The sequence below is a fragment of the Cupressus sempervirens genome, chromosome 9 (assembly GCF_028749045.1).
Source record: "Cupressus sempervirens isolate cs-2001-9-10 chromosome 9, ASM2874904v1, whole genome shotgun sequence".
NCBI classification, from domain to species: domain Eukaryota; kingdom Viridiplantae; phylum Streptophyta; class Pinopsida; order Cupressales; family Cupressaceae; genus Cupressus; species Cupressus sempervirens.
Genome location: NC_143126.1, coordinates 552,816,733 through 552,830,733, shown reverse-complemented (window position 1 = coordinate 552,830,733; position 14,001 = coordinate 552,816,733). Strand labels below are relative to the sequence as shown.

At 33.6% G+C, this 14,001-nt stretch overlaps 1 protein-coding gene across 1 annotated transcript; it reads right to left on the bottom strand.

Annotated features, from left to right (window-relative positions):
* Window positions 1-9,597: 9,597 nt before the first annotated feature.
* On the bottom strand, window positions 9,598-11,536 carry LOC149539842 (transcription factor MYBC1-like). Its single transcript, XM_089801024.1, has 2 exons — window positions 11,229-11,536; window positions 9,598-11,096 (listed from the first exon to the last, which is right to left on the bottom strand). Exon 2 carries the CDS (start codon window positions 10,666-10,668, stop codon window positions 9,880-9,882), a length of 789 nt encoding a protein of 262 aa, XP_089657150.1. The 5' UTR covers window positions 10,669-11,096; window positions 11,229-11,536; the 3' UTR covers window positions 9,598-9,879.
* Between the last annotated feature and the right edge of the window lie 2,465 nt (window positions 11,537-14,001).

Sequence of the window (14,001 nt, the reverse complement as noted above, 5' to 3'; positions counted from 1 at the left end):
CATCATGATGTATAATTAAGTAACAATGTAAAAGTGACCATGAACGCATAATCATCAACACATGATATCTTGTATTATACAGTAAGTCATGATATAAATTAAATCACAATATAATGTCATACATCAATAATTTCCAATATTACTAAAATAACCAACACACACACATTAAAGTGGCCTAAAAGAGTTTGACAATATGAATTGAAAAGAAAACTATAGGGTAGGCATTACATAAACAACTTAAAGACATTTATTCAATACTAGGACTTTAAGCTTGATATATGTCACTTTTATAATGAACAATCCTCATCTAATTATTTGTGCATTATTGTAGAATATTTCTGCAATTTTTAAGTCAAACTTTAAAATGGTTAATGGCAGGAAAATAATATATCACTACCAAAATAGACCTTGTTAACTAGTAAATCTTGTGCCTCATATAGTCATACAATCATATTATCAATATATCACTGGATTTGTGATGTCAAATAATAATTTTTGGTGTAACATACGACAAGGATGCCAAACATTCGACTGGTATTTACGGATGTGCTCAAACCAATGCCTGACAATGGTAGTGAAAATGTTTTTTCCATTGTTAGACATTGGTTTGAGCATGTTTGTAAATATCAAAGACCTGTCGACTATGGAGAGTAGATAAGTGATTCAAACCCACCTTTTAATTTGATAGTTTAAAATGAATTTGTAGATTTCTTTATTTTTTTTCATAAAATTTGTTAGATTTTTTTATTGATTATTAAGACCAAATAAATGCACACATTTCATAACAAAGACACAACTAGATTATAAATTATTAAGTCAACATATTTATATATAAACCTACACCTATATGAAGAGAATGTGCGCAAATGGCAATGGCATCAACACATACATGTGATAATGTGCAAACATATTTTAGAACTGCTCTAGCATTAGGGGGCGTTGTGCAAACATCAAAACTAGTTGTACATTTATTAGAATTGTGTCATATCCCCATTTTAAGATAGAATTTTAATAATAATTAGATAATACAATGTTATTAAATAAATAATAGTTATATTAAAAATAATACTAAACTATAAACCAAAGAAATAATTATTATTTAATCTATATTATTAATAAAATAATTTTTAGTATAATATTTTAAATAATCTAAAAATAATAAAATTTCAATGAGTAAAGAAATAAATAAATAAAATTAAATACAAGAGACAATATTGTAGAAAGTATGTTAACTTTCTAAATAGAATTTAATAATAAATAAAATAAACACATATAAGTAAGTAAATAAATAATATAACATAGAAAAATATAAATTAACTAAATCTAATGAAAATTCAAGAGATGTTTAACAAATAGACATGACTCCTTAAAATTAAGATATAAAAGAGAGGAGAGTTTATTTTAGAGAGAGGAGAAAAGGAAGAGAAGAAGAGAGGAGTTCAAAAGGGAAAATGGAAGAGAAAAGTAATATGAAGAAAATAAGGAAGTGACTTTCTGAAAATGTATCAATGATATTGAAAGGATGCGAACTTTTGAAATGGTCATAATTATGAATAGTTGTGACTCTTCAAAAATATTTTAATTATAAAGTATTGGGACTTTTCTAAAGGATTTTAGTTATGAAGGGTTGTGACTTTTCAAAAGGATTATAACTATGAAGTGTTGTGACTTTCAAAGGATTTGTATTATGAAAGGGTGTGACTCTTGGAAAAGAAGAAGGTAAGAAAGGTATGTTTATGAATTATATTTGTTTAATTATGTTTATGAATTTATTTATGAGCAATACTTGTGGATAATATTGTGTTGGCTCATGGGTTAACACCATAGATATCAATGTGAACTTGAATCATGGAGCATGTGAGATATTAATATCGACATTGTCCGCCATAGCCGAGATTCGATATCAAAGCATGGAGCATGGAGATATTAAGATCTCTATTGTCCGCCATGGCCGATAATCGAGTAATAATACATTAATCTATTGGGAGAATTATAAGACTTGAAGCATGGGGGTAGCAGGGTATTAACACCTTGAACTGACCACCATGGTCAAGAATTATCCATGTTGCAAGAATATTCTAATGTTGTCAAACATATGCATATTTCATTGGCCTTGGATAGAGGATGCCCATCCAAGAAGAATCTTAAGGGGTGCGCTCCTGGGATGACGGTGAAGTAGCTATACGCTATGAAGCCTGATCTAAAGACGTCCTTAAGATTGGGGTTAACTTAGAGGGTAGGATAATATAGTTAGTTTTTTTATTATTGTGATTTTAACATTTAATTTTGCAGGTATTACTTGTCCCTAACTAACCCTATAAGTGGGGACATTACAAATTGCTCTTTTGTTCAATACTGGTTGCACCTTGTATTAAGTTTACATTAGTAATTTAATTTATTTGTTTTAGCTAAATAAGAGAGGATAAGATATGTCAAATCACTTGATTAAGGGATTCCCCACCCCAACTCCTCAACCTTAGTCATCTCTTTACTTGATAGTAGTTAAATGCTATCTTTTCCTCATCATATGATTCTTTTGAAATTTGTGTTCCTACACATTGAGTCAATCCACAATTCAATAGTATTGACTCAACCTCCTCTTGATTAATTATGACATTGAGTTTTACAATGTTTGTCTCCTTTATTTTACATGACTTCAATATAAATTACAATGTTGTTATTAGTGGCAAATTTGCAATACAATTAGTGTCATCTTTCTATTTTTTTATAGGGAAATTAGTTATTACTAGATCTTTTTACAATTTAATACTTTCAACAAAATATCTTTGAATAAAAACTATTAATGAGTTGTTTATGATATATTTATATGCTTTTGAGTAATGACAATCCCTATCCTCCTAATATCATAACCAAATTATGATTTGAATGTTGATCTCCATTCCATTGCCCATTCATGATGAACACTTTTATACGACTTCATTTATTATTTTATGCATATTTCGTCATATCACTTCATTGTTTGTTTGTGATGGAATGTACTAATATTAAATTTTGTAGTTTGCTTCCACACACATCGAATTAAGTTGTAATGTATGAGCTCATTTAAGTGTGGATCTTGATCTTAAGAGTCCTCCAACATATTGGACCACTAGGATCATGTAATCCACTGAAGTGTAGATTTATGTTCCCAAAAAAAAGTGTTAAAAATAGAATGGACCATTGAAGTCATGTAATCCAAAATAAATAGTGTTGATAGGGCATTACAAGTGAATTCATCATTGCACCAATGAAACAAGTAATGAAAAGGCTTGATTTTAAAAGTCTGCTCCAACAACATATTGGACCACTAGGGTCATGTCATTTACTTAAGTATAGATTTATGTTCCCAAAAGAATTAGTGTCAAAACTAGAATAGACCATTAGCATCATGTAATCCAAAATAAATATTGTCCATAGGGGGTCAGAAGTACATTCACATTGCACCCATGAAACAAGTAGTGAAAAGGCTAATGATGATTAGTGATAAAACATAATGGCTTAAAATTTTATTTGACCAAGTTGAAAACTTCAAAATTAACCCAAAAGAGTTACCATTATTACTAGATTAGTTAATACTCTTCCACCCTAAAAAAGCAATTAGTGCTTGTATCAGATCCATCAACAACCCACAAAACTTCACTAACTAAACTAGTGAACCAATTCTCATGCTAACAAGTGGAGTACAGTGTTGAGCTTCCACTAGATCATTTGGTTTTCCATCTTTTTAGGTTTTCAAATGATGCATTTTCCACGTCTAATTTTCCACCTCTAAAGGAGGTTAGCTCTTTTTGTATGGTGATTATGATCCATCTTCAAAGTTGATAAAAATAAGTATTCACTCTATAAGTAAAATGAATGCATGCCAAGGATAGTAGGAGCTCCCAACATGTTGTATGAGTGCATTGATGCAATAAGCAACTATACACCCATAATCAATTTTTGTGATAGTAGAACAAGTATTCACTCTTTCAAGCTTGTCTCGTACTCTATATTGGACTTTTTGTAGTGCACAATATGTTTTTGTACTTCTATGTTGGGCTTTTTGTAGGGTAGGCAATGTATGATTTGCATTTATTGTTTCCAAATAGGGCAAACTATGTATAATCACTTTATTTTGTTGTGTGCTTCATTTACTATTTCCAAATGCATTTGGGAGTAACTTTGTATTTAATTAATAGTATTAGATTTCCACAATTCATTTCAAACGTGTAATTAGATTTTTGGATTCGATTGTGTAATTAGTTTTTTAGATGACAGAATGCAAGAATAATTTTTTTAGCTTTGTATTTACTTGATTTGCACAAGCTTATGTTAATAAGACCTCCACTCCTTTGTAGTTAATAGTGCATCTTATAAGATTGCGAGTTTTTATTATTATTGAAAACTCATTCGGTATTAATAGAGTGAAATATAACTTTGTTATATAAATCAAATGGTACAATAATAGTTCTTGCCCTCAAGAATGTTGTGTTTATAAGATTCATAACTATATACCTTTCATATAATCCACTAGCAATGAACATGTTGACAATATTTTGAGCCTAAAATTAAACACAAATTCAACATCACTTATCCATCATATGATTAAAACTACACACAATTAACCCTCATATTTAATTTGTATAAAATATAAATAAAGTGCTACAATAAAATTGTTGCCTTCAAGATCATTTTTTTTTATAAGATGTACAAATGCATACGTCTCATCAGATTCACTAACGATCAACATGTTTATAATATTTTAAACCTAAAATTCTACATAAATTCAACATCACTTATTGTATGATTAAAACTATATACCATTAACTCTAATATTTAATTTGTGTAAATTTATTCCAATTAATTTGTCCCAACAAAATATATTAAATTAGTCTAAAAAAGAATCTATGTAGTGCAATTATTTTATTGCACATCTTTTCTGTCAGTGCTTCTTGTTTACTATATTTCTTTCAGCTATTGAGTAGACTAGGTAGATTGTCCATTCCAACTTCTTAACAACCAAAAGTTGATCCATTACATCACATGCTTATCCCAAATCTCAAGATATTTTCCCTTTGGATCAGTACATTTCACAAGTTCGCTCTAGCTGATATATTACCGATATATTACTGTGTTCCACATCTACCTAAATCTTCTTCAAATTCAGAGTCAACTGAAAAACTTAAGACTTCGTTGTAACATCAAATAATTTGGCTTATATCAGCCCCTATCGCTTGATTTGATCAGCAATCATGTGACCAGCCGTCGCTTCACTGCTGGAGTTCGCACTTTCTTGCACTCAGGCATGCCTCGATGACCCACATTCAACATTTTGTTTTTCACAGCTCACACCTTTTTCAATTATATCAATCACCTTATTTGTCACTGATTATTCTAGAAACCATAAATTCGTTAACCGTTTGTTTATTTATTAACATGCTCTGGGGTCCACAAGCATGTTATATCCTCGATTTATTAAACATGGAGTTTGTTGTCCATTTGACTTCAGGTCTGTTTCATCTGGATGGATTTCACTCTGCAATCTTATGCACAAATATCGATTGAAGTTGCACTGTAAAATTTTGGAGTTTTGGTGTAAGATGGAGTTTTTATTTATTTTTAAATTCAGCTTTAGGGAAGTCTTTTATAAAATTTATTTTTCTCTTTTCTTCAAAAGAATCTTATACTCAGCAAGACTTGATCTCTAGTGAGTTCTTTAAGAACCTTTCAACTTCACCAATAAACCAAGAACCCATTGACTATATTTCTTTGCTTATAATCTGTTACGTTTTTCATCTCTTGCACTTTTTTTCATTCTAATGATAGATCACACTTATTTTTTCCATCTCTTGCACTCTCTCTCATTCTGATATTAGATATTAAAAACAGACACAAACAAAACAAAAACTTCCATTTATATTCTAATGAACTGTAATGAATTTTCTTGTCTCTAATATTTCTTGAGACATTTCTAAGAACCACAGAAGATACATCTATACAAAATAGAAAAAATTAAAATACAAAGAAAAATCTTATATAATCATTAAAATAAAGCACGCTTATACATTATTAAACTTTAACCATAATTTTTGTATTTGTATGAAAATCGAAGTCAAATAAATTATCAAAAAACAAATATTAATACTATAAAACAGCCAAAAGACATCCTCGAAGTGTCCCAAATCTCCAGAACTCCCTGTTTCCAAGAAGCCTCTGATTTCATAACTGATTGTAAACAGCGAGTGCATTGTATCAATGACCAGCTGTTGGTCCTCATGTAACAGCCTGTGCGTTGACTGCAACACTTCAGCTCTTCAAGCTCTTCCTTCCAGGACCTCTGCTTGATTTATACCTATTCATGGTCTTTCCTCTGGTGCCAACTGCTCAGTTCTATTTTTTTTCAATTCGATTATACCCTCTCCTCTTTTTGATGGACAACTAAATGTGATTAAAAAAAGGTCGGGAGAAAAAACACACAATATGAACCAGAAACTTTTGCATCTTAATTCTCATTCTCCTCATCTCTAATTATATACGTTGATATTACATCTGTTTGATAGCCTACACATTCATTACTTATGTCTTACAAGCCCATGCTAGTCTTTTCTAGGTCATTGAGATGTATCGAGATTCACAAGGGGCAGTTAAGCCATGTCGCAAACCTCGAAAGAGGTGCAGATCAACGAAATCAACAATCTCCCCCTCAGCACCGAGGATTCCGCACTGACAGAATGAAGAAGACCTCCCAAGATTTGAACTCATGATCCAAGGCTCTGATACCAATTGTTGGTATGTTTTGTCATTGCGCCAAAAGCTCAAGCTACCAACAAACGTCATAAACACCAGACTTACTCAGATCCACAACAGGCAGTTAAGCCATGTTGCGAACCCCGAAGGAGTTGTGCTGACCATGAAATCAACAAGAAGATGTCAATAAAGCATGTTTTTATTGCTAAGACTGGTTAAATAAATGAAGGCTGCTAGCACTGAAAGAATGAACAGGATCAGAATTTATGGTGAACAATTTTGAATTGATTGAACGTTTTGATGAGGTCTTTCATGAAGTCTTTTAGCTATTGGATATAGGAGTAGCCTCAACCCTTTTCAATGTCAGAGTCTTACACTGCTCCAGACTTGAGCTCTGATTGATTCTTTTAAGAACCTTTCAATTTCACTGATAGACCAAAAGTCCACTGACAATTACCCAAAAGTTTTAAATGAAATATTAATTTTGAAATTTTGTTTTTTTAGGAAATGTTACTCAAGAAGACATCCAGATGTTTCAATAATAAATGTGTGTGTAGAGGATATTGGCTCACGAAGAGATCCACTTAAGATCCATAGATCCAGGTCTAAATTATAAGGTTAGAGCAAGTGTAGAAAGCGTATCTTCTGTTTAAATTCTCTGGGTCTTCTTTATGCATGTTGCATGCTTCTATCTCAATTCTATGCGTCTTATCTTTTTCTACGTTGCATGGAGAAACTATGTAAATAAGCAGAAGAGTTGCAAAACAAAACAGAGAATCTGCCTTACATCTGTATACAGCATGGACAAATCTTATATATAATTAGAAGAAAAACATAAAGCAAAGTTCCATCTTAAAATCCATATGGAGCATGAACAAATGTTATAGGGAATTTGAAGAGAAACGAGATAACGATATTTAATATCTTGGGTGTGCAATGTGAACTTGAAATGCTCTCGAAATTCAGCCCACACCCAAACCATTAACTATTGAACTGATTATGTGGCAGCAAACGTTTCAACTGCTGTGCATGGTTTATTTTTTCCATTTCTGAGATTTCCAAATTTTATTTTTATTATAAAAACTGGTTTCACATGATATGTGGGGAAGAGTTGTTCTCAAGTTGAAAGACTGCTGCAAACTAGTAATGTGAGGGAAAAAAACCTCTATCCAACTAGTTTACCTAATTTCTCCTCCCACTTGACAGAATGTCTTCCATTTGGTCAATAGCGTTGGTATTTTTACAATCAATTCTTTTAGGACCCGTTTGGTCATGGGCATAGGAATGGAGAATAGGCATGTAATATTGGAAATAGGAATATAAAAATCGTATTCCAAATTTTTCTATTCCTATTCCATCAACCAAACAGAAAATAAGAATAGTATTCCAATTTTTCTATTCCTATTCCATCAACCAAACGGGCCCTTAACGTACATCCAATTAGATCATTCATCTTAAACTTGGGAATGAATAATGAACCAAATACTGGAAATCAGTCCAAATGTGACTTATTTCAACAAGTTCAACAGAATAAAAAGAAACCCCTGTAGATGGTACATATTTTTATCCAGGACTACAGAAACTTCGCCTTCTCAAGCAGTCTACGATATATAGAACCATCTTGGCGTAAAACTTAATTAAATACATGATGTCCAATGCATCAGACTTCAAAATAAATTTTAGGATTTTAGAGATGTACTTCTGGATTTGATTGCTTCATATTTTTATATCAATATTTTGAATCACACTTAGTGCTTCATCACACTTAGTATTACTTCATCATCAGAATGAGAAGAGCTGGAGAAACTACTTCATCATCAGAATGAGAAGAGCTGGAAGAAATTAAATATGAGACACAAGAAAAGATAAAATATAACACACAACAAATCCAGAAATGCAACTCACTCTAAAATATTAGAATGGCTTGGAGAAATCTGTTCACATTAAATACTCGAGGTTTTCAATTCTAAGTAAGCCTTCTCAAGTACAAATTAGCACAGAGATAGAATAAAGCTTTTACCTGAGTCACATAGTGACGCACTGACGGTCATAGATGGGAAATTTTTTGTTTCTCAGTTGCCATTGGTAGGAACTCTTCTTTGTTTCTCATATTTTTCACTTTTCTTTGGTAGAAAGCATTTCCTCTCCAGACAAATAATTGCTGTGCAACATAATATGCAGATGCTACTCATTGAATAACCCCTGTTTGAGTATACATCAATTTTGCATTATTTCTCAGTGAAAAGAAACTAAAAAGTGACTATCTCTAAAATGGAAAGGGCTTATAACTAATAAAACTCGCTCTAGAATTCTATCGGTGATCAAAACTTCCACAACTAATGAGGTTGCGTAATAGGAAACTATGGTGAGGATTGTCTACGGAACTGAACTCAAAGCTAAGAACAAGGTGAGAGAAGATAACGAAAACCTTAAGGAAACTCGTGGATTAAAATGTCCAAGTCCATGTCCATGGGCTACTATATTGGCAAAACAGCCATATAGAAGATGAAGCTAGACAAATAATTCTACACTAACCTTTTTCCAACTGCGTGTGGAACATCAAATTGTTCTACTTGAGCAAAGGAAAAGCAGACAGTCCCGAGAAATTTGGCTGTATTTTCCATGACAATCAACTGAATATAATTGCTGGCAGAACTGGAAAACCTTAAAAATCTAAAGACGGGAATTATTGTCTGAAAATGTTAATACTAACAATAAAAAATCTAAAACACACATCGTTAAAGGACAATCACAAGGCTAATCTCTAAAAACGACATTCGGCGTTACTGTGCAATGCCCCTGATATTCACTATTAGATCTCTAATTTCTTCTTTAGTTCAGATTATATCTTGATACTCCACAAGACGCTCGTTAAAAACACAGAAATCAAATTTTTGCTATTTCTGAAAAAATTGGGTTAGGATTAAAGCACTATGAGGTGACTGACACTGACAGTGAAGTTCGCAACGAATACAGAAACTAAAAGCAGAGCAAGAGGTACCAACCAACATGCCCATTCTCATAACCTTAAAATTTCATGAGGCGATGACAGATAGGATACCAGATAGATTGAGCAAACACAGAATATTTTACATCAGAACGAGAAAGGAGAAGCGATGAGAATTTGGGCGAACAGGGCCGCTAATCCGTGAATCAATTGTCGCTGTTGGGGAAAAGAGTGAGCACCTGGCGGGGAGCAGCAGAGCTAACGGTGCTCAAATCATCGACCATAACGTACTCACCTCGAGTAAAAGCAGAGGCGGAGGGAGAAGCCGCCATGGTCATTCTCTGAGGCGGAGGGGGCTGCCTGAGGAATCTCGGATCGAAGGCAGCGTAGTGTGGAGCGGAGGGAATATGCGGCATGGAAACGAGCGGCAGCATCATATCATCACGGTGGAGGAAATGGCTGGGCGGCACAGGCGTGGAAGCGAAGAGATGATCACAGGAAGACGGCCCCTCAGAAGAAAGCCCCTGCATTCGCTTCAAATATAGCCGGTACTTTTGCAAATGGCTCGCAACATTCTCCCGGGTCAGGCCCTCCACATTCATCAGCTGCATTATGGTCTTCGGCACGGCGTTTTTGATGCCTAAATGGGCAACAGCATCGACAAATCGCTTGTGCAGCTGAGGAGTCCACACCAGTCGCGGCCTCTTCAGGGTTCGCGCTGGTTCTTCCCCACCGCCGCCTCCGCCATTACCACCGCCTCCAACGGACGATTCTTCCTCCTCCGCTTCCCCCAATCTCTTCGAAGCCTGGGGCTGCTGCTGGGCCTGGTGATGATTCTGCACCGGGTGAGGAAACACGGACAGAGATTCCGGCGGTGAGTGGATTTTAAACGCCGCTGCAAGATCGGGCGTAATAAGGTTCTGGGTCAGAGGCATAAGCTCTTCCGGCGATGGCAGCTCCTCCTCCCACTTTGCAAACCATTCCTCGTCCTTCATAACTCCCAGACCGCTGAATCCCTCACCACTTAGTTCCTCGCTGTTCTTCCACAGGAAAACAGATTCAGCGCATTCCTGAGTGAAAATCAGAGCATTCCTGAGTGGGAATCAGATATTTTTTGTCATTCCTGAGTGGGAATCAGAGATTTTGGGGCATTCCTGAGTGAGTGACAGGAAAATGGGGAATGTGAAAGTTGGATTTCCCAACTTAAATTACCGTCAAATTCCCCTGATCCTACCGATCATCGCCCAGCTTTTGTATTGGGCGATCCAGCGCAGAAATGATTTTGTTGTTGGTGGGTTTGTTTGTTGTGTGTCCGAAACTCCCAAGGCCTTTTTGTTCCGAGATTCCTCACCGAAACGTGTGCGGGCATTTGAGTCGGCAGCGCCCGATGTTTTTCTCTGTCAGTTGACCGGTCCCAATAAAACTGTCCGTTGCCGTGAATCGTGAACCGGGAGGGGAATCAACAGAAAACGAAAAAAAATCAAGAGAGAACGAAAAAGAAAAATCGACTGAAAGAGAGAAAAATATATAGAAATAGAAAATCTTGAGGGGGTACGTTAATGGCGCCTCACTCCACAATAATTGTCCGAAAGTGAAAAGAAATCTGTCTGCACGCCGTTTTGGTTATTTGTGGTCGAGAGAGTCGTGATTTTCTTTTTCGTCCACAAAACTCGGGATTTCTTTATCATTTTCTTCCACTACTGACAATTTAGTTGGAAAGTTATCTTTCTCACAGTATCTGTCGGTAAAAATTAATGAAACTTTTGTAGGAAAGAAGCTGACTCCGATTATCCGATCGCCTGACAGAATTCATATCTCCTGTAATTCAACTGGATTTTGCAAATGCGATAACACTCGCAATTTTTCCTAGGACATAATCTGCTGCTAACAATTTATGTGGGACGTTTTCTTGTCTCTCTAGGTAATAGGTCAAACTTTATTTGAACACTGGCTCACAAATGGGCATCTTAAGAGAAGAATATTTTTTTAATGGTGAAGTAGTTTTAGCTATCTAATAGAAGAATACAAATTTTAGGTTTAATTTTTTCCACTAAAAATCAAGGATTAGAGAGTATCCATTAACTCAAATTTAGAAGGTCATTGTCATGATCTCATTACTTATGATGTTAGAATCTAAAATATAACGAGGGAAAACAATTTGTGGAACCATATGTTAGTTTTCCAAACCCTCCTTTTTTCTTTGGAGCATTTTAGTTACTTAAATCTAGGGACATGGGGTTAATAAGACTTGATCTTTTGTGGGCTCATTAAGAACCTTTCAATTTCACCATTGGACTAAGGGCCCATTGAAAGAACTTTTGTTGTTAATGGAAAGGGATTTGAATACAATATTACAAGTGCTCGAGTTCCAATATATAGTGTATATATGATTTTTTGTCATATTGTATGCATATGATTTGTTGTTACATTGAGTCTACATGATTCACACTTCAATGTGTATTTGATTTGATTGTGTTGTTCTTAATTATTTGATGTTATATTGTGTGTATATGATGTGATGTCACTTTTTTGTATAAGATTTGTTGTTACTTTGTGTGTATAAGATTTGCTCTTACATTGTGTGTATATGATTTGTAGTGTTATTTTTAATTGGGTTTTTCTATTATGTCATGTGTGAAAATGATTTGTCATTGTGGTAGTAGTTTTAGATTTTTTCGCATCAATTTTTTGGATCACTTTGTGTTCCATTATCAAGGTGTGTGAGAGTGTCACAAGAGTAAAACTATAAATATTAGCGATAAAAGATTATATAGTATGATCCAAAATGTTGATGATAAAAATAGACACACAAAAATCGAGAAGCTACTAAGAGAATTCCAATGGATTGTGGAAGTATGACAACTTTGATGATTGCCATGTTATTTTACAAATTGGGTTCTTATGTTAGTTTTAGTTGTTGTTTTATCTTATGTGAAGGATTTGTTGTGTTATTTTTAAAATGGGGTTTTACTATTCTTGTACAGTTGGTCATTTTGTTTTTTTAAGCTAGATTTTTATATTGTGTGTATATGATTTGTGGTGTTGCTTCTAACAATTCTCTTTTATTGTGTATAATTGATTTGTCATGTTGTTTTTATATTGTGTGTTGTTGATATAATTTTAACGACATTAAATTTGTACAATCTATACAATTTGCTCTAATATTTTTTCAACTAAATTTTACCTTATATTGCATATAAAATTATTGCATTTCTTTAATTGGGTTTTACACAGGATGGGTACACTTTGTCATGTTGTTTTCTAATGCGTTCCCATTATGTGTGTACAATTTATTGTGTTGATTTCTTAAGTGTCTTACATTGTGTGCGTACATTTTTTTTTGTTATTATTTTAAGAATTTTGCAATGTGTGTATATAATATGTCAAGTTTATTTTAACTAGGTGACCAAATAAGCTAATAACTGTCATGGGCCCCTTGTGGATTCAAACCTAGGTTGCATGTTCACATACATTTACTACCAACCATCATTTTCCTTCTCTTTCCAAATTATTCTAAATAATTGTTTCCTTCTTTTTTCAAAATATTCTAAGATTTTTTTTTTGTTGATTGGTTGCAACTACTTCAACATTTTTGGATGTTTTATTAGTCTAATATAATATTTGATATGGAAAACAATGAGAATGACATCAAAGTTATCTCTAAAAGGTATACATATTTATTATTATTAGAGAAACCTAACAAGGGGGCTAACCCTTACAATTCACATGACAACATTGAAGATGTTGGAAGAAATAAGATATAACAAGGTCACTAAAGGACCACTGACAATGGATTAGCTATACTTAGCACAAAGGCTACAAACTCTCTAACAGGAAGACCACTCTCACACTACAAGTGAAGAAGAGTGAGAATTTCAAAATGATTCTTCATGTGTGATCAAACAACCATTTAGGTGATGTTATCCTTGGGATCCCCAATGAAAGAAACTTTGTTAGCGAAGATGTCAGTACAATAGTGCTAAGAAAGTTGTATATTTAATCTATATGTTACTAAATGTAACATCATGGGTGTCTAGATAAGAACAAGCTAAATATGACATCATAAATATTTAGACTATAACAATTTATCACTATATTATATCATCGTGCAAATTTATTGGTATTGTACTTCCTTCTTCAAAATGTTCTAGACAATTATTTATATTGATCACATGTAGTTCCTTCAACTATACTAACACATACTTTGTGATTGTGACATTTCTTCATGATAAATTTAACCAAGGTTTACTTCCTTCTAGACTAGATATTTTACAATTTCTTCATATTACAAATTAGCATTTGTGAACCCTATTGGGAATCTCTCTATT

Coding starts and splice junctions, on each gene's coding strand:
- LOC149539842 (XM_089801024.1), bottom strand. CDS start 10,668: ATGAAGGACGAGGAATGGTTTGCAAAGTGGGAGGAGGAGCTGCCATCG.